The 20,081-nt window shown below is 48.7% G+C and overlaps 1 protein-coding gene across 1 annotated transcript in view; it reads right to left on the bottom strand.

The window, feature by feature from the left end:
- Positions 1-1,236: 1,236 nt before the first annotated feature.
- LOC138301841 (mucin-5AC-like) overlaps positions 1,237-20,081 on the bottom strand; it is a 196,145-nt gene continuing 177,300 nt past the window's right edge. The window contains exons 8-9 of the mRNA XM_069242338.1: positions 3,272-3,369; positions 1,237-2,926 (exon numbers count right to left, since the gene is read on the bottom strand). Coding sequence (XP_069098439.1) covers positions 2,816-2,926; positions 3,272-3,369 — 209 coding nt within the window. The 3' untranslated portion in view covers positions 1,237-2,815. The remainder of the gene's footprint in view (positions 2,927-3,271; positions 3,370-20,081) is intronic.

The following is a 20,081-nucleotide window of genomic DNA, read 5'->3' as shown; positions in this document are numbered from 1 at the left end:
GTGCGGGCAAACTACAGAGGGAGGAAGGGGACACCTGCAGGACACAGCACCCCTCTCCTGCGGAGCACGGGACGGGTACCAAGGTACAGGCGCCTAGCTCAGCAGAGAGGGGTACCAAGGTACAGGCGCCTAGCTCAGCAGAGAGGGGTACCAAGGTACAGGCGCCTAGCTCAGCAGAGAGGGGTACCAAGGTACAGGCGCCTAGCTCAGCAGAGAGGGGTACCAAGGTACAGGCGCCTAGCTCAGCAGAGAGGGGTACCAAGGTACAGGCACCTAGCTCAGCAGAGAGGGGTACCAAGGTACAGGCACCTAGCTCAGCAGAGAGGGGTACCAAGGTACAGGTGCCTAGCTCAGCAGGGAGCTGGGGAGCCCAGCAAAAGCCTTTATATGCTCAGTAGGCCGGGAAAACTTTTAATCACGCTGGAGTAATCTGAGAAATGTTGGTAATTTTGCATTACTCTTTTGACACAGAATTACTGAAAATATCTTGATTAGGACCGTTTTCTTAAGTATGAGTAATCTGTCAGAAAATCCTGCAGTGGGATCAGTGGAACAAAACCCAAGCGCGCGGCTGCTACTGTTCGTCTTTTATTGCATCCTTTGGTCCACTTTGGAAACAAGAGTGTTAAATGCTGGGTTATGCTCCTCGAGTTATTCAGCCTAAGCTTGCAGAGTGCTCCTGTAGTTTTGCATAATTATGCAACAGCAAATTACGCAGGTGACGCCGAACTCTAAAGCTAATGCCACACGCATCAGGGAGAAAAATGAAGCCCCCACCCCGCACCCGGCCAAACATGGATAAAGTCTCCACACTCCTTCTGAGCCTTAGTCCTTCCACTCCGGCTGCACAAAGATGGGTTTGAAAGACCATGTTGACGGAGAATGGCAGAACCTTTTACACAAGGGAGCAGCGGGCAGCTCGTCCTGAAGAAGGCCAGTAAAACTACCTCTCCATAGAGTGTAAGTTGTAGTGCCAGACCTCTCAGCCCCTAGAAGCCAGGCCTCCCCACCTCGACCTCAGAGCACCACTCTGGGGGCACGGACCACGGGTCACAAGGGCCCTCCGGTGAGCTTGCAGAAAAGCTGGGCTGAAGTGGGAAAAAGCAGAAACATGTCGGCTGCACTTACATGGCAAACAACTAGGGCAGGGAAGCACTCTCTCCATGGCCATCCAGCGGACTTTCTGTAAAAAGGGACTAACTCTATTTTGTCTCCTAGGTATGTTTATTGCTCCAACATAACGAAATTGCCTTACTGAATAATGCAAACAATTTTCTATGTTAAAAATTAAATATTTTTATTAGGCAAATAGGGGAATATTCACACTTAACAATAATAAGTAAATAAAAAAAAGAAAACATTTAACAACACAAAATCAGCCAAAAACAACTTAAATAAACAGAAAACAGCACCAAAGTCCATTACCCTAGAATGGAATCAGCTCATGTTTCCTGGTCACAGATTACATCAGGGGATTACTTTCTTTGAAAGTAACCTGGATATATCACTTGGTTCTATTATAAATAAATCCTTACATTTTTCTGGCTGAAACCTCCAAAACATTGTAAATCAATAATGTTAGACATGTATTTGGCTTGTGAGGTAACTCCCAAAGGAATCAAGATACATTAAAGGAATTAGTATTTTTTATTTTGCTACTTTTATACGTGAACACTTAGGGCCTCATTTAGATCTTGGCAGACAGGTTGCTTCATCACAACAGTGACAGATATCCCGACTGCCAAAATCTAGATCCCATGGGGAATAATGAGATTTATGGTTTGGAGGACGGGATATACGTCACCTTTCTGACAGAGTAACGTGTCCACCGAAATCTAATCAGGATCTGAGGGCCTGATGGGGTTACTTCATCACAAACGCAACAGGTATCCCGTCTGGTGAAATATAAATCCCATTCTATTCTATGGAGATCATAATACGGTGGATGGGATACGTGATAGACTAACCCGTGCGCCCAATGCTAAATCAGGCCGTAAATGTTTAACAGTCAGGGAAAAGGCAAAGCAAGGCCCTTTGGAAAGGAGTGTGGGTCTCTTAAACAGGGCTCTGTGCAGGACTACAAGTCCCAGCATCCTTCTGGCTAGGAGGTTGTAAAGAAGAAAAACACTGGACAGGCTTGAAGACCGTACCACCCTTAAACAGCAGTGAGGCTCCCACACCTTTTAGGGAAGGAAGCCCAAGGTACACCCGGGTGTAAGGAAAGGGGCATGTAAACATTTTAATATATTTGATAAAAAACCTGCTGACTCGCCTTGAGGTAGTTTGTGGTGTTCCCCACATTTCCTGCATCTAGACCCTGGGGTAGTTTCTAATGCAAGCTGCAATGTTGCCTCCTGAGTTCTTTTTTGTGCTGAGAATCGGGGCATCTTTTCCTCAAGAAGGAACTTAGAAACTTGTCCTTAGGATTTGGTAGCCGGGATGTTGGTGGTCTGTTTTTAGACTCTTATGTTATAAAGGGGCACATCTGTCAGTTAGTATGAGGGGACCTTCTGTGGTAAACATTGGGGTGCAAGCAGACCCTGCCATGCCACATTGCCCTGGTGGTGGAGTCACAGACATTAAAAGTCAGAAACAGTGAACAGTGGTTGCCTCTCTCTCTTTCCAAGCTGTTTTCTGCAGGGCATGTGGTAGCATTTACCCTACAACACTTGTAAACTGTTGGCTGATGGTAAGGTCTCTGTGGTTCTCTGTGGGAGGGTTCCAATGCCTGAGGGAGGAGGGTAAGAGGTCACATGATGGTGATGAACGCGTCACAGTTGGGTGCTTCCTTCACAGTGTTACGTTGTCCCAGGATTCATCGCGCCCCCGACAGCTCTGCTTGCCTGGGCCCCCGAGTCGTCTCTTTGGGGAGGTGGGCGTCTCTTTTGATGGGATACTGGACATGTGACCGAGCCAGGTAGAAACACTGTGGGAGGTCAAAGAGAGGTCAAAGAAAGTATGGGAATGGTGCACACCAGACTGTAACCTGTATCTCACATCATACCCTCTTCACCCCAGCTTACATTGGAGTGTTATGTTTCCCCCACTTAAGAAGAACCTTTCTAGTCTCACAACAATGAGTGATTGTGTATCACTCCTGACAACCTCCTTGTTCCCCAGGCTGAAGAGGTACTTTCTTCCCCACATAAGAGTCTTCCCTCCCTCTGCTGAAGAGGTATTTGGATCCCCATATCATGGACTTCCCGCTCCCCCGCTGAACAGTTGTTTGTTTTGCTTAAGAGAAACCCTGGCCCTAGAGTCCAATGCTTACCGCGCACACCAGGCCGGTGGCTATCAGGGCACCAAAGATGGCCGCTAAGGAGATGAGGATGATGCCCCAGTTTGGCAGTCCGCCTTTCGGTGTAGGGTCTTAAAAGAAGAAGACATAAGCCGGTCAGAAGAATACCCACAATGCCTCTTGGGAGGGGAGGATGAACACTGTGGTGACAGCGAAGCACACTTTCTACGTATTCATGCATTTGTGAGGGCTAAGGCGGTGTCCCACAGAAAGGAGAGCAAGGGCTAGGGGGCGCCTTAGAGACCGCATCGGACAAGGCCAAAATAACACCAAAGACATATAATAGGCACCACTAAAGCAAAGATTCAAGATTTTTTAAAGAATCCTCTCCGGTTTATGCATAGGGAATCTAGACATGCTGGAGAATGGGCAGGAGCCTCTACCATACCAGCGATCAGGTCACACTAACCCGCAGCGTTATATCCTGTGGCAGGTAGAGGGCAAGCCACTGGCCACGGGTAAATAGAAATGTGTTACACACCTTTTATTCAGCAGTATAGAAAAATATTAGAAAGGTGACACAGACCAGGTGCCTCCTCAAACAGGACTGGGATCACATCGTAAACTTTGTTAGTCCTGCAGCCTAGGATTTAAACTGCCTCCGGAAGTCAGATAATACCAATATCAATCACTTTACTGTCCACACCTTGCCTGAACACCCACCTCACATATTGTCCCACAGTGCGATTCTGTCATTCTTATTAATGGGAACTTTCCTAGATTATTGTGGCGATGAAGTATCCAGGGACAACATACATTCAGTGACAAACAACAGTTCCTTTGATTATTCCTGATGCAGACCAATAGACATTTGCATGAGGGCCGAAACATTGTCAGAAAACTGAATGGACTCAATCCATAAAACCTGCTTTTATTGCATATCAGACAAGGGGTAATTTCTAGAATAGAGCTTGCCTGAAATTATATTTTCCATGGTCATGTAAATTGGGTTATATCTAGAGGTGAGTGTAACTCGTGTAATTTTGTGTAGTGCAATCATGAAAAATTATCTAAGAATTCTGTGAGACTATACAGAATTATGTATGAAAAGTAATTCTGCATTTAGCACTATTTCTCTGTGCAAAAATACCCCTTTGCGTCTAAAATGGATGCAAGGATGCATTTTTGCACTAATAGAGCTAAATGCAGCAGAACACGATTAGCAATTTTTCTCCCAAAATATAAAAGCTGTAGTAATTGCGTTGTTATCAGTAATTCTGTATCAAAGAGTAACACAGAATTACCAAAATTATTCTGATTACTCCAGCATAATGGAAATTCCACTGAGGCCTAGTTGTGGTGCTCATCTTTTCACACTGTGCAGCCAGAAAATGTTGGAGCAGGGATGGAACGCTAAATCATAATTGCAAGTTAAGGAAAACCAGTCCTGTTTCCTCTTTGAACTGCTTCTATTTTCTGTGAATTAAAGAATCCCTCTCATTTAAATGCTGAAAGAAGATGCGTTCGGTGTGACTTAAGGGGCAGTAGAAGTTCACTTGGAGGAAGTTCCTTCAGTTAGAAAAAGCAGTCACAAGGCCATAACCACGAAGGGAAATTCTGTTTTTAAACATACATTTATGATGGAATTTACTTTTTTATGCCTCCCAGGAATTTAAAGGCATTTGTGACTGACATAAACACATTTATGGGGGCAGAAACCACCAAAATGTGTGAGGATATGTCAGCAGCTGTACATTCCTTTCAAGGGGTGGGAAATGGTCATCCCGAGCTGTGGTTTGCCTTGGATATTTGGGAATACCAACAAACATGTTTGTGTGTGAACATTCCCAAACTGCTCTCCTTCCCTTTCCTTCGGCACAGGGCCGGGGTGTAGGAGGCTGGCCCTCTATGTCGTGTGCAAAACTAGGCAGACCGTGCCGGGGCTCCAGGCAACCACACGTTGCTTTACAGGGAAAAACTCGATCACCTAATGCGCTCATTTTAAGGATAGCTTTGTCGATCAGTTGGTCCAATCTTGGAGTAGTGAAAGCATTTGTTGTACTCACAGTATCAATCATGCAACTCATACACTTGAAGGAATAACTCGAGACCAATGTATCAAAATACTTCAGATTTTTATAGAAATTTTAATACTAGGTTATCAGTCTTGGTGAAGTACTTTTGGAGATATGAATTTTTTAAGTTGAATAAAAATAGGGGGGGGGAATACAACTTCGGGGGGTCTTTTCTAAAGACTGTTGAAGCCGTGGGTGCCACAATACCACAAGTTCTGGCGGTATGCATGGCGCCCTATTATGACTTTTCCGCTGGCCCAGCGGAAAAGTCACATCAACATTGAAGCCGGCTCGTAATCGAGCTAGCCGCAATGTTGATGTGCAGCGGGTGCAGCAGCAACTGTTGCACATTTCGGGCAGTGAAATGCGCAATGGGCTGTGCCTGGGGGCCCCTGCACTGCCCATGCCAAGCGCGTGGGCAGTGCAGGGGCACACCAAGCCCCCCTTACCCCCAGCCTTTCCATGGCGTCTTTACCTACATGGACAGGCTGGCGGATGGGGACTCATAATCCCCAGGGCAGCGCTGCTTGCACCGCTGCCATGGAGGATTACGACCACCTGGCATAAGCCTGGCGGTACCGGCGGTATGACCGTGGCGAATGCGCCACGGTCCCAATACGCCTGGTGGTCACCGCCAGCCTGTTGGCGGTACTACTGCCACCGCGGGCGGGGCGGTCCCGGACCACTGGGGCCGTAATGACCCCCATAGTCTTTTTGAGCGTAATTACGCACCATAGGAATCAATGGAAAGACACCTTTGAAAATACATATAAAATCACACAGTTGCTTTACCATGTTCTTCTTTTGAAGGTTGGTTGAGGTCATCAGTGGACACACAGTGCCACCAGGAGAAGTTTGGGCAGTGGGAGCAGCAGTGAAAAAGTCTCTGGAGCTGGTGGGGGACCACCGTGGGGGACAACTTGGAAAAGGGCTGTGCAGGTAAGTTTAGAGGTGGTTCCTTGGGGTCCCTGTGGAGTGTCCAGGTCGCAAGGGGTGAGGGACCCATAGGGTGCAGCAGGGTCTTCATTGCAGGGCAGAGGGCGGCTGGGTGCAGAGCGAATTGGTGAGCCAGGAGCTGTGCGCAAAGATGCCCTCTGGATCTGGAGATAAGCTCACACCAAGGGTCATTTACAAGTTAATGGGGGCACTTTGGTGAGAGGTCCAGAGTGTTCCTGAAGTCACTCGAATGGGTATTCTGTCTGGCCCTTTTTCAGTTCTGGGTGAACTGGTTTTCTTGGTGTCCAATGTCCGCTGACCAGTGCCCAGTGTATTGGTTCGTTTCGGACACTGGAGAGCACATTTCTACCAAACTTGGCACACTTGCAGGGTTTGTCTTTGTGGTTGTTGGTGAGTTGTCAGGTCTGGCTGCAACTTCTGGTTCAGGAGTTAGCAGTCAGTCAGTGAAGTGACCCTCACTAGGTTGTTGGTTCCTTCTTGGTTGCAAAGTGGTACCACCACTCTGGAGGGAGTTCTTGGGTGATTGGTGAAGCCTGGAGGTCCACTGGGTTTCTTGAGGTCAGTCCAGTTGTCCAGGAGCTCCTCAGCGGTGATTGTCACGTCCTGGGTGCAGCAGGCAGGGTTTGGCAGCTTTTCTTTGTACAGCAGGTCCAAAGTTCTCGTGCCTTGGATCTTCTTTGTGTCCCTCAAATCTGATTTCTTGGTCCAGGGATGCCCACCAAATACTGAATTTAGTGGGCATTTTAGAGGGTAGGTGGTAGTGTCCAATGGGACACTTACCTTTGGGTGGCTACACCCACTATAGTGACCACTTCCTGTGGGAAGGGCCACTTCCCTGTTCCTGATTGGCTATTTTCCTTCCATCTATACCTCTAAGGTGCCTCCTGGGTACATTTAGGGATAAATCCAATACTGGTACCACTTTGGATTAATCATTCTGAGTTGTTTGATACCAAACAACTCAGGATTCAAAGTGACCATTATGTAGCTGGGAAACTCGTGTTGACCAGTGTCCAGCACATGTACTTCACATGGCTGCCCAGTTCACTCACAATGCCCCAGGTTTGGCAAGGACACAGTGGGGGCATATTGCTCATGCAGTTATGCCCTCTCATATAATATCGTGCACCCTGCTTTAGGGCTGTAAGGCCTGCCAGAGAGGTGTCTTACCCATAGTAATGCAGTGTATGGGGGACAGGGCACACAGGCAGTGTGCCATGTCCAGTTTTTGTTTTAGGTTTGCACCAGGACGCTCAGCCTGCAATAGCAGTGCTGGGTGCATCTGGATGCATGGCCCTAGACAGTGGTACAATCAGTGCTGCTGCCCTCAGGGGACTACCCGTTGCACCCCATGCCTTGTGTACCTAGGTACCCATTTACTAGGGACTTATAGTGGTAGTTAAGGGTGTATCCAATTGTACCAATGCATCACAGCAGTTTTAGATAAAGAGATCTGGCCCAGGGAATCTGGTTAGCAGGGGCCCTGGGCACTACAACTTCTAGGCTACATCAAACATCAGGCAAAAAGTGGGGGCTAACCATGTCAAAAAGAGGTCAATTCTTACACTACCCCCACCACTGAAAGAGGATGAGACTACCCTTTCCCTAGTGAGTTTTCATCATCTAAGTGGAAGTACCTGGAAAGGCTATGTGCATTGGCATGGACAGTCCCAGCTCTGTGTTCCACTTGAAAGTCTATTCCCTGTAGGGAAATGGCCCTGCTAAGCAGTTTGGGGTTTTCACCCTTCATTTGTTGCAGCCATCTGAGAGGCCTGTGGTCAGTCTGAACTATGACGTGAGAGCTAAACAGGTTTGACCTCTGCTTCTTCAGGGACCAAACCACTGCAAAGGCTTCCCTCTCTATGGCACTCAAATTGTGTATCCTAGGAAGTAGTTTATTGCTTATAAAAGCAAATTACTGGTCCTTTTCATCATATATTTCCTGGGAAAGGACCGCTTCTATCCCCATTTCAGAAGCATCTGTTTGGACTATGAATTGGTTGGAGTAATCTGATGCTTGTAGGATTGGAGTAGGGCACAATGCTTCCTTCAGGGTGTCAAAAACCTTCTGACAACTCACTGTCCAGTTAACCTGTTTGGGCATTTTTTTGGAGGTTAGTTCTGTGAGTGGGCAACTATAGGACCATAATCCTTCACAAATCTCCTATAGTACCCAGTCAAGCCAAGGAATGCTCTGACTTGTGTCTGGGTTGTGGGAGCTTCCCAAGCCAGAATAGTCTGAATCTTGCGTTGGAGGGGCTGTACTTGGTCTCCACCAACCAGGTGGCCCAAGTAAAAATGTTTCCCTGCCTTATCTGGCACTTACTGGCCTTGATAGTGAGGCCTGCTTTTTGCAGTGCCTCAGGGACCTTCCCTAGGTGGATCAGGTGATCCTCCCAGGTAGAACTATAGACTGCTATGCCATCCAGGTAAGCTGCACTAAAAGTTTCCAGTGCAGCAAGGTCTTGGTTCACCAACCTCTGGAAGGTGACAGGTGCATTCTTGAATCCAAAGGGCATAACAGTGAACTGATAATGCCCACTAGGAGTAGAAAATGCTGACCACTCCTTTCCTCCTGGGGTCAGGCCAATCCGTCAGTACCCAGATGTTAAATCAAAAGTACTCAGATATTTGGCTGCCCTTAACATGTCTATGCGCTCATCAGCTCTTGGAATTGGGTGTGCATCTGTTTGTGTCTCAGACTTGAGGCCCCTGTAGTCGACACAAAACCTAATATCCTTTTTCCCTCCTTTGGAGTGAGGTTTGGGGACTAAAACTTCTGGGCTAGCCCAGGGACTCTCAGAAGGTTCAATGACACCCAAGTCCAACATCTTTTTAGCTTCTGCCTGTATACTCTCTCTGACATGGTCTTGTTCTTGACAGGCAAGCTGTCACCAGTGTCCACATCAAGGGTACACCAGTTTGTCTTTCCAGGGGTCAGAGAGAACAGTCAGCATACTGGTTGAGGAACTGCCTGCAATCAGTTTGCTGTTGTTCTGTGAGGGTTTCTGATAAGACCACTCCATCCACAGAGCCATCTTGTGGGTTGCTGGAGAGGAGTCTGGGAGAAGTTCACTCTCATACTCCAGTTTCTCTTTTGTAACCATAAGCATGGTCACTTCAGCTCTATATTGGAAGGGTTTTAGGCGGTTGACATTGATTATTCTTTTTGGAGTTTTGCAACTGTCCAGGTCAACGAAATAAGTTACCTCTCCATTTCTTTCAGGTATGGGATAAGGTCCAGACCATTTGTCCTGGAGGGTCCTGGAAGCAACAGGCTCCAACACCCAAACTTTGTGCTCTGGTTGGAACTCCACCATAGCAGCTTTCTGGTTATATCAGAACTTTTGAAACTTCTGGCTGGCCTGAAGATTTTTGCTGGCTTTCTCCATGTACTCATCCATTTTTGAACTTATAGTCCACAATATCTTGCTTGGGTTTCTCCCAGCCTTCCCTGACAAGACTTAGAGGACACCTAACAGGGTGCTCGAGCAAAAGTTCAAATGGAGAAAAACCTACTCCCTTTTGTGGCACTTACCTGTAGGCAAACAGCAGACAAGGAAGCAGGACATCCCATCTCCTCCTGAGCTTTTCAGGGAGTCCTCCAATCATGCCTTCTATGGTCCAGTTAACTCTTTCAACCAGCCTATTGGTTTGTGGATGGTATCGGGTGGTAAACTTATAGGTCACCCCACATTCCTGCCACATGTGTTTCAAGTATGAATAACTAAAGTTTGAACCTCTGTCTGATACTACCTCCTTACTGAACACTACCCTGGTGAAGATACCCAGGAGGGCTTTAGCCACTCAGGTGCAGTAATGATCCTAAGGGGTACAGCCTTAGGATACCTAGTGGCACGATCAACTACCACTAGTATGAATCTGTGTCCTGATGCTGTTTGAGGCACCATAGTGCAAGGGTACCTGTGTTTCAGGGAACATTATGTGCAGGAAGTTGTCCCTTACTGTACATAAACAATCAATAATGGTGATTTGCTAGTTATATGTGTTGCAGAATGCAGCACACATAGTAAAAGCAAAAATGAGATTAAGTGAAAGTATTTCTCCTCATTGCTGCCTCACACCTGCACAGGCTCCCCATGCATTCCTGGCACTGCTCTCAAGCTATAGCTAGCATGAGAGCACTGCCAATTTCAAGGGGAGGGGCAGAAATGGTGAGGGTGCTGTCGGGGTTGGCGGGGGAAATAAAACAAAATAATATATGTGCCTTTCTGACACCGCCTTCTGCCGCCTCACTCTTCTTCTCTCCTGGTGTCCCAGCAGTCTCTGGGACACCAGCACAGGCTCCCCATGCCATCCTGGTGCTGCTCACATGCTATAACTAGCATGAGAGCAGCACCAGGATTGGGCTGAGCAACTTGGTCTGCCACTCAGACAGTGCACTGGAGTCTGTGCAGTTTCTGTGCAGTCTCTCCAAACCAGCTGTGCAACACAGCGGGGCTGGAGAAACCTAACCATGCAAGGCAGTTTGGCTGGCCTGAGAATACCGGCCAAACTGACATGTGCACTTAGTGCACTAACTCCACTCCTACCCCCACCCATGGACCAGCCTGTCTCTCCCTACAAAAATAAAACAATAGTATAATATTGTTTTATTTTTCAGCTGCTGGCTCTTAGCCAGCGGGCGAAGCTCCTTTGCCATTGCGAAGAACCGTCCCTGCTCTCTGCCTTCATGCCCCCGGCTGACATATTCTAGGCTGGTCTCTCTGCCTTCCTGCCCCTGGCTCACATGTTCTAGGTTGCCTTCTCTGCCTTCCTGCCCCTGGCTTATATGTCGTAGGCAGTCCGTTCTTCCTCGCTGCCCTTCGCTCGCATGTTCTAGGCTACCCTGAGCTCTGGCTGGACTATTCCTATTGGAGCAGGGCCAATACTGATTTGCATATAGCTGGGTCCAAACTGAGGTGGCATTGTGGGAAAAAGAAACAACAGAACTAGGATGTGGCCTGCATGATTACCGTTGAATGAGAATAATTCAATGATTCCATCCATCACTTTTGTATAGTTTAGACTTTTCAGACAGCGTGACTGACAAGCTGCAAGGCCACATTGGATGCCCCATCTCTCTGTCCATAGCCTTGCCTGAGGGGTAGTACCCACCCTTGGCAGCTGCTGGGGGCAAACTCTGGGTCCCATTTAGCACCCCTCAGAAAGTAACCCCAGGCCAGGCTGGAAATTGTGTCCCTGGCATAAAAGGAATTCTATTTCTTCAGCAAGTTTTGATAGGTTGGCTACTAAACCAAGGTGACATATTACACTGTCTGAAATATGCAAGATTGGTTTCAGAATCATTGTCTTTTGCTATGCTTCTGTGGTTTCTCTGCAACGCTGAGGACCCCTCTGACACCCCCTCCTCGGTTGGGTCCTCCTGGGCCTTGCTGGTCCTCGGCAGTACCACTTTCCGCCAACCGCGAGTTTTGCCTGTGCCAAGGCTTGTTGGTAGAATCCAAACATGCAAACCTGACTGCAATCTTCCCTCTGGCATGGGACATCACCTGCATCCTCCTGGAACTCAACTCCGACTCCAGAGCTGCAGTGCTGACTTTCCTTCCTCACAGTCAACCAACTCCTGAATCCTCAGCTTGGTCTGTAGGGGCTCCTGCCCCCACTGGACTCTTCTGTGTCTTCTTGACTTTGTTGCCTCTTTCCACAGGTCTTCCTCTTCAGGAATCCACCATTGGTTTATTGCAGTCTCCTCTGGGTTTTGCAATTCTCTTCTTTTCTTCTAAGTGGGTGTTTTGGGGAAATTCTAGTGATTTACTCCTGCTTTCCTGGTCGCTAGGGGATGTTATGGTACCTACCTTCATGCTATCTTGGTACCCCCGCACCCCTCTACACACTCCACTTCTCTAGGTGGGGGTCCAATTCTCGCATTCCATATTTTTTTTATATGGTTTGTGCTCCCCCTAGGGACACTATTCTCTATTGTGTTTTACACTGTTTGCACTGTTTTCTAACTATTTGTATGCCTATTTCTGACAACTAGTGTATATATCTTGTTAATTACTTATCTCCTAAGAGCTTATTGCCTCAATACTACTTTTGGTGCCCCCATGTAGGTCCCTAGTATATGGTACTTAGGTACCCAGTGCATTTGGGTTCCAAGGATTCCCCATGGGCTGCAGCAGTTATTCTGCCACCCATAGGGAGCCCATGCAAAGGGTCCTGAAGGCCTGCCATTGCAGTCTGCAAGAAATGGGGCACGCACCTATGTCCAACTACATAATGGTAACTCTGAACCTGGGCATGTATGGTATCAAACAAGTCAGAATCATACCCCAATACTGTTGCAAGTATTGGAAGTATGAGTCAATGCACTCTGGGGGCTCGTTAGAGGACTCCCAGCATTGCTACCACCAGTCTGACAGGTTTTCTGGGCAGCCCCAGCTGCTTCCACACCTCAGACAGGTTTCCGCCCTTCTGTTGCTTGAGCAGCTCGAGCCCAGGAAGGCAGAACAAAGGATTTCCTTTGGGAGAGGGAGGTAACACCATCTCCCTTTGGAAATAGGTGTGAATGGCTTGGGAGCGGTAGCCTCCCCAAACCACTGTTTTTCTTTGAAGGGCACATTTGGTGCCCTCCGTGCATAAACCAGTCCACACCGGTTCAGTGACCCCCCAGTCCCTGCTCTGGTGCGAAACTGGACAATGGAAAGGGGAGTGACCACTTCCCTGTCCATCACCACCCCAGGGGTGGTGCCCAGAGCTCCTCCAGAGGGTCCCTGGGTTCTGCCATCTTGATTTTAAGGTTCGCAAGGAACTCTGGGAGCATCTGAATGGCCAGGCCAGGCAGTTGACGTCAGAGGCACCATCTGAAAGGTAGTTACCTAGTTAGGTGCTTGCAAGACTACAGCAGGATTCCTCTGCAACCTCTGCTTCGACTTCTGGCTACTGGAACTGCATCTGGATCCTCCAGGAACCAACACTGCTGCTAACTTGGAAAAAGACTCTTCTGCAACTTTGTTTCGTCGGCTCCTGACAGCTTTGCAACATATCCCTGGCCATGCATCCTCAGAAGACTGCAACTCTTCAGCTTGCACAAGAAGAAGAAGGAATCTCCCTTGGCATCACTCTCCTGCATCCGCAGGTACCTGGCTGCAACAATGACTGGCTGCGTGTGTCTCCCCTCATCCTGAGTGGTGTGGATCCTGCATCACGGGTGGTGGTCCTCCTGCCAGCTGTCTCATTTTGGTGGTGGTAAGTCCTTTCCATTCGACGCAAGACAGTACCCCCGTGCACTGCATCCTTTGCAGCTGCCAATCTTGTTTGCTTCACCTCCAAGGGAAACCTCAGGCAGGGTGTAGCTCCAGCACTCCCTCCTGCAACTCCTGGGCCTCTGCTTTGCCCTCCTGCAACGTGGAAGCATCTTCTGTAGTGTTGCATGGGCTGCTTCAGCAACGTCTGTGTCCCTGTCATGTGGGACACCTGTGGGTGCTTCCTCTGCTCCTGTGGGCCTCCTGCAATGCGGACGGTCCCCTGAGACTCGCCCTCCTAGGTAGAATCTTCCTGGACCTTGCTGGTCCCCAGCAGCACCACTTTCCCTTCAACCGCAAGTTTGCCATTTGCCAAGGCTTGTTGGTGGAAATCCTTCACCGACACCCATCTGCAATCCAGCTTCCAGAGTGGGACACCATTTGCATGCATCAGGAACTCTTCTCCAGCTTCTGTGCTGCAGTGCTGACCTGTCTTCCTTCTTTGTCGACAAACTCCAAAAGGTACCTCAGGGTGGGTAGTATCTCCTACTCCCCCTGGACTCCACAGACAATTCTGGGCTTGGTTCCCTCTCTCCACAGATCTGAATCTTTGGTTTTCCACTGCTGGTTCCTTGCAGGCTCTTTTTGGGTGTCTCCTTTTTCTTCTTTTCATTCTTTGGGTTGGTTTTGGGGAAATCCAGTGTTTTACTCCAGCATTCCTGGTCGCTGGGGTGTACTCCATTACTTACCTGTCTGGTTTCCTAGTACTCCCAGTTCCCCTCTACACAATATACTTACCTAGGTGGGGGCCCTGTGTTCGCATTCCACTTTCTTAGTATATGGTTTGGGCTCTCCCTAGGGCTACTATTGCATATTACTATTTTACACTGTTCTCTAACCTTTTTATGCCTCTTACTGTTTATTAGTATATATATATATAGTGTGTTTACTTACCTCCTATTGAAGGGTTGCCTCTCTAGTATTTTACGATACTATGTTTTGTACTACTCAGTGCTTAATTTGTGCTTGTTGTTTCCGGTGCTGAGCACCAGCACTTATTTTTGAGGGCCAGCGCTTTGAGGGCAAGCATTTGCTGCGAGCAAAAGACACATATGGGAAAGATGGAGGAAGAGACAAACAAAAAAGCGTCACAAAGGGAGAAAGTAGAAAGCTGCTAGAGTGAGCTGAAGGGGCAGGGAGTGGCTTTCTATGGATTAAAGAGGCCAGAGATGACTTCAGGATTAAGCCGCCTCAGTATTTTGTGTTCCCGCATTTAATTGCAGCAGCCGCATGTTTAAGAGGAAGGCTTTGGACACCGGCATGTTTTTATTTACAATTAAGCACTGGTACAACTGAGTATTTTCTTTCATGGGTGTGAGTACTGTGTGACTACAGTGGTTCTGCATGAGCTCTGAATGACTCCTAGATAAGCCTTCGCTGCTCATCCACAGCTACCCCTAGAGAGCCTGGCTTCTAGACACTGCCTACACTTCACTGGGAGGGGACACCTGGACCTGGTATAAGGTGTGAGTACCTTGGGTACCCACCACACACCAGGCCAGCTTCCTACAGGACCAAATTCCAACTTGGTACATATTAACGACTGAGGACCAATACTTTACTGACTTTTTCAGGGTAGTGGTGAAGGCCCCTTTCTCTTAAAGAATGCTAAAATAAAATATTTTTTAAGAGAGAGCAGTTGTCCCCGGGATCACTAACTACTTAAAAAAAAATATTAGCAACATTTTTTTTTCAACATCCCATTTTCCTTCAAGGAAAACCAGGGGCATTTAAGACAATGAGTTATTTGAACCAATGACAAACATGCTGGTTTGCAGATCTCATCAGGCCACCATTACCGTGACGGCTATGATTCCTAGTGGTTTGCAATTTGCGACCTAACTCATTATTATTCAAGGGGTAGGTTGAAAAACGACCCATTAGGAATCAGTATTTTGCAAATTGACCCATTAGTGCATACGTTGGTTCACAAAATGCCACACTGAGTGCAAAAATACTGATTACAAATGTTACCTGCATTTTGTGGCCAGTGCTTTGCACATCTGGCCCCACGTTCCTAAAAGTGTTGGTGGCAGATGGTATATAACTCATTGAGTATAGAGTCCGCTTCGTAAACTAAGAGTATGCATATCTCAGGGCTATCACCTGAGCGTTGTGGTGCACTTGTGCACTAGATATTGCAGCATGGGAGTGTGACACAAACGTATGTGCCTTTTATCCCAAGCTGGACGAACACAATAGAAGGGTCGAAGGGTGGAGCGATGGGAAGACCTACTGTTCGATGCGGTGGTGTATGTGCATTCAGGTGGGGTTCTACAAATATGGGATCCCTCCGAAGACTCCGTCCATTCTGATCAATGAATCATGCACGAAGAATATACAGCATACTGGGGACGTAGAACCACCAGCACACTAGACCATGAAAGTAGTACCGGCACAGGGTGGAGGGCGTGAAGTAGTTTCACCACTGTGTGGACGTTAGGCGAGCCTCACGCTTGGAGGAAACCATGGTGAGAGAATATGGTGATCATGAATGGGTGGCAAACCTGTAATATGGGTCCAGTGGGTCCAGGAACAGCAGGTTCAAATAAAGTCTGGTTTGCTTTCTGCACAGCACCTGCTTGATAGCATCAATTATAATTTCTAGGATATTTGGAATAGGGACTGGGCAATGCGGCGGGTGTCCTGCTGCAGAGGCAGATCCATGCCAGAAGTGTCCTGACATTCAGGGATAGCTTAGATTAAGGGCCTGATGTACAGTTGGTGGATGAAGTTACTCTGCCACGAACATGACGGATATTCCGTTTGCCGTTTTACCATTCCATTATATCCCATGGAAATCGCAGTACTGCGGACGGGATATCTATCATGGTTGTGATGGAGTAGCCAGTCTGCCGAGTCCAGCTCATGCCTTAACTAGTAGAACAAATATACAAGAACACAGGGGGTTGCCCACAAAACACTCTTGAGCCTTGGGCACATCAACCAGTAACCAAAAGCAGCATAGGCTTATGATGGATAGACATGGGGGGCGAATCTGTCAGCAATAATGCCTAAATACCCCAATAAATACACAGTGGATCGTGCACATTTCTAGGCCGGTTCATGGACTAGCTTGGATCCAGGCAACAAAAGTTGATGTCTGGCTGCCCAGCTAGCAAGAATGACCTTTGAGGAGTTCCCACTGTGTGAAAGAGATCTTCTTCGAAGTGATGAAACAATGTTGCATTTATATGAGTATCTTTCAGTATTGTGCCCATACAGTGTGTTTTTCTTCATGATGTATTTGTTTTTGGGATAAATGACGGTTTGTTGTGTGTTTGTGTGATCATTGACTACACTCCTCCCTCAGCGGGAAAAGTGCGACTTGCTGGAATATATAAGTAGGTCAGAAAACGAACACGTTTGTTGCTCCAGTAAGGATTCAGTTATCATTGTTGACTGATTCACTCCTCTCTAGGTGTCCCTCATAAGCTCACCCTGCTTTTGTTTACTGCTAAACAGTACAACATCTTGACGAGTCGCCGACAGTCTTCTGATGGAGGAAATAGGTAATTACTGGCTTGTTGACGCCAGACCGGAAAGGGTTGGGCTACAGAAGATGTGGGTGAGTGGGCTGCAGAGGGCCTGCCCCCCGCAGACTCTGTGAGGAGATACCGGGGATGAAGGCCTTGGGTTCATCATCAGCTGCAGGGGAGAACCGTGTACCTGTCAACCCTGCCGGAGGTGTGACCTATGCTCACCCGGGGTTCACCAAGAGCACCCCAGCCCTTGGTGCCCCTTCTGGGGCCACGTGTCACCATCCTCTTCTCTGACCTCTGCTCTTTACCACTGATGACCCCTCATTCACTCATCATCACCCCTCACCACTTCTGACCACCCCCTCATTCTCTCATCATCACCCCTCACCACTTCTGACCTTCAGTCTCTGACCTCCACCCCCACCACTTCTGACCCTCATTCTCTCATCATCACCCTTCACCACTTCTGACCCTCATGGGGTCATCTGACCACCCCCTCATTCACTCATCATCACCTTTCACCACTTCTGACCCTCATGGGGTCATCCGACCGCACCCTCATTCTCTCATCATCACACCTCCACACTTCTGACCCTCATGGGGTCATCTGCCCGCCCTCTCATTCACTCATCATCACCCTTCACCACTTCTGACCATCATGGGGGCATCCGACCGCCCCCTCATTCTCTCATCATCGCCCTTCACCACTTCTGACCCTCATTAGGTCATCTGACTGCCCCCTCATTCTCTCATCATCACCCTTCACCACTTCTGACCTTCACTCTCTGACCTCCCCTCTCATAACTTCTGACCCTCATTCTCTCATCATCACCCTTCACCACTTCTGACCGTCATGGGGTCATCCGGCCGCTCCCCTCATTCTCTCATCATCACCCCTCACCACTTTTGACCCTCTGACCATCATGGGCTCATCTGACCGCCCCCTCATCCTATCATCATCACCCTTCACCACTTCTGACTCTCATGGGGTCATCTGACCGCCCCCTCATTCTCTCATCATCACCCCTCACCACTTCTGACCCTCATGGGGGCATCTGACCTTCACCACTTCTGACCCTCATGGGGTCATCTGGCCGCACCCTCATTTTCTCATCATCACCCTTCACCACTTCTGACCCTCATGGGGTCATCTGACCACCCCCTCATTCTCTCATCATCACCCCTAACCACTTCTGACCCTCATGGGGTAATCTGACCACCTCCTCATTCACTCATCATCACCCCTCACCACTTCTGACCCTCATGGGGTCATCCAACCTCCCCCTCATTCTCTCATCATCACCGTTCCCAACTTCTGACCCTCATGGGGTCACCTGACAGACCCTCATTCTCTCATCATCACCCCTCAACACTTCGGACCCTCATGGGGCCATTTGACCGCCCCTTCATTCACTCATCATCACCCTTCACCACTTCTGACCTTCAGTCTCTGACCTCTCCTCTCATACCTTCTGACCCTCATTCTCTCATCATCACCCTTCACCACTTCTGACCCTCATGGGGTCATCTGACCGCTCCTCATTCTCTCATCATCACCCTTCACCACTTCTAACCCTCTGACCACCTCCTCATTCTCTCATCATCACCCCTCACCACTTCTGACCCTCATGGGGGCATCTGACCTTCACCACTTCTGACCCTCATGGGGTCATCTGGCCGCACCCTCATTCTCTCATCATCACCCCTCACCACTTCTGACCCTAATGGGGTCATTTGACCGCCCCTTCATTCACTCATCATCACCCCTCACCACTTCTGACCCTCATGGGGTCATCCGACCACCCCCTCATTTCTCATCATCACCCCTCACCACTTCTGACGCTCATGGGGGCATCTTACCGCCCCCTCATTCTCTCATCATCACCCTTCACCACTTCTGACCCTCATGGGGTCATCTGACCGCCCCCTCATTCTCTCATCATCACCCCTCACCACTTCTGACCCTCATGGGGGCATCTGACCTTCACCACTTCTGACCCTCATGGGGTCATCTGACCGCACCCTCATTTTCTCATCATCGCCCTTCACCACTTCTGACCCTAATGGTGTCATCTGACCGCCCCATCATTCTCTCATCATCACCCCTCACCACTTCTGACCCTCATGGGGTCATCGGACCGCCTCCTCATTCTCTCATCATCACCCCTCACCACTTCTGACCCTCATGGGGTCATCCGACTGCCCCCTCATTCTCTCATCATCACCCCTCACCACTTCTTACCCTCATGGGGGCATCTTACCGCCCCCTCATTCTCTCATCATCACCTTTCACCACTTCTGACCCTCATGGAGTCAGCTGACCACCCCCTCATTCTCTCATCACCACCCCTCACCACTTCTGACCCTCTGACCACCCCCTCATTTTCTCATCATCACCCTTCACCACTTCTGACCCTCATGGGGTCATCCGACCGCACCCTCATTCACTCATCATCGCCCTTCACCTCTTCTGACCTTCAGTCTTTGACCTCCCCTCTCATACCTACTTACCCGCATTCTCTCATCATCACCGTTAATCAGAACATTTCAAATAAAAATTCTAACCCTTCACCACTTCTGACCCTCATGGGGTCATCTGATCGCCCCCTCATTCTCTCATCACCACCCTTCACCACTTCTGACCCTCATGGGGTCATCTGACCGCCCCCTCATTCACGCATCATCACCCTTCACCACTTCTGACCTTCATTCCCTGACCTCCCCTCTAACCACTTCTGACCCTCTTTCTCCGACCTCCCCTCTCACCACTTCTGACCCTCATGGGGTCACCTGACTGACCCTCATTCTCTCATCATCACCCCTCAACACTTCGGACCCTCATGGGGCCATTTGACCGCCCCTTCATTCACTCATCATCACCCTTCACCACTTCTGACCTTCAGTCTCTGACCTCTCCTCTCATACCTTCTGACCCTCATTCTCTCATCATCACCCTTCACCACTTCTGACCCTCATGGGGTCATCTGACCGCTCCTCATTCTCTCATCATCACCCTTCACCACTTCTGACCCTCTGACCACCTCCTCATTCTCTCATCATC

The sequence above is a fragment of the Pleurodeles waltl genome, chromosome 6, assembly GCF_031143425.1.
Source record: "Pleurodeles waltl isolate 20211129_DDA chromosome 6, aPleWal1.hap1.20221129, whole genome shotgun sequence".
Lineage (NCBI taxonomy): Eukaryota > Metazoa > Chordata > Amphibia > Caudata > Salamandridae > Pleurodeles > Pleurodeles waltl.
The sequence above is the reverse complement of the archived record's forward strand: the minus strand, read 5'-3'. Positions and strand labels throughout refer to the sequence as shown.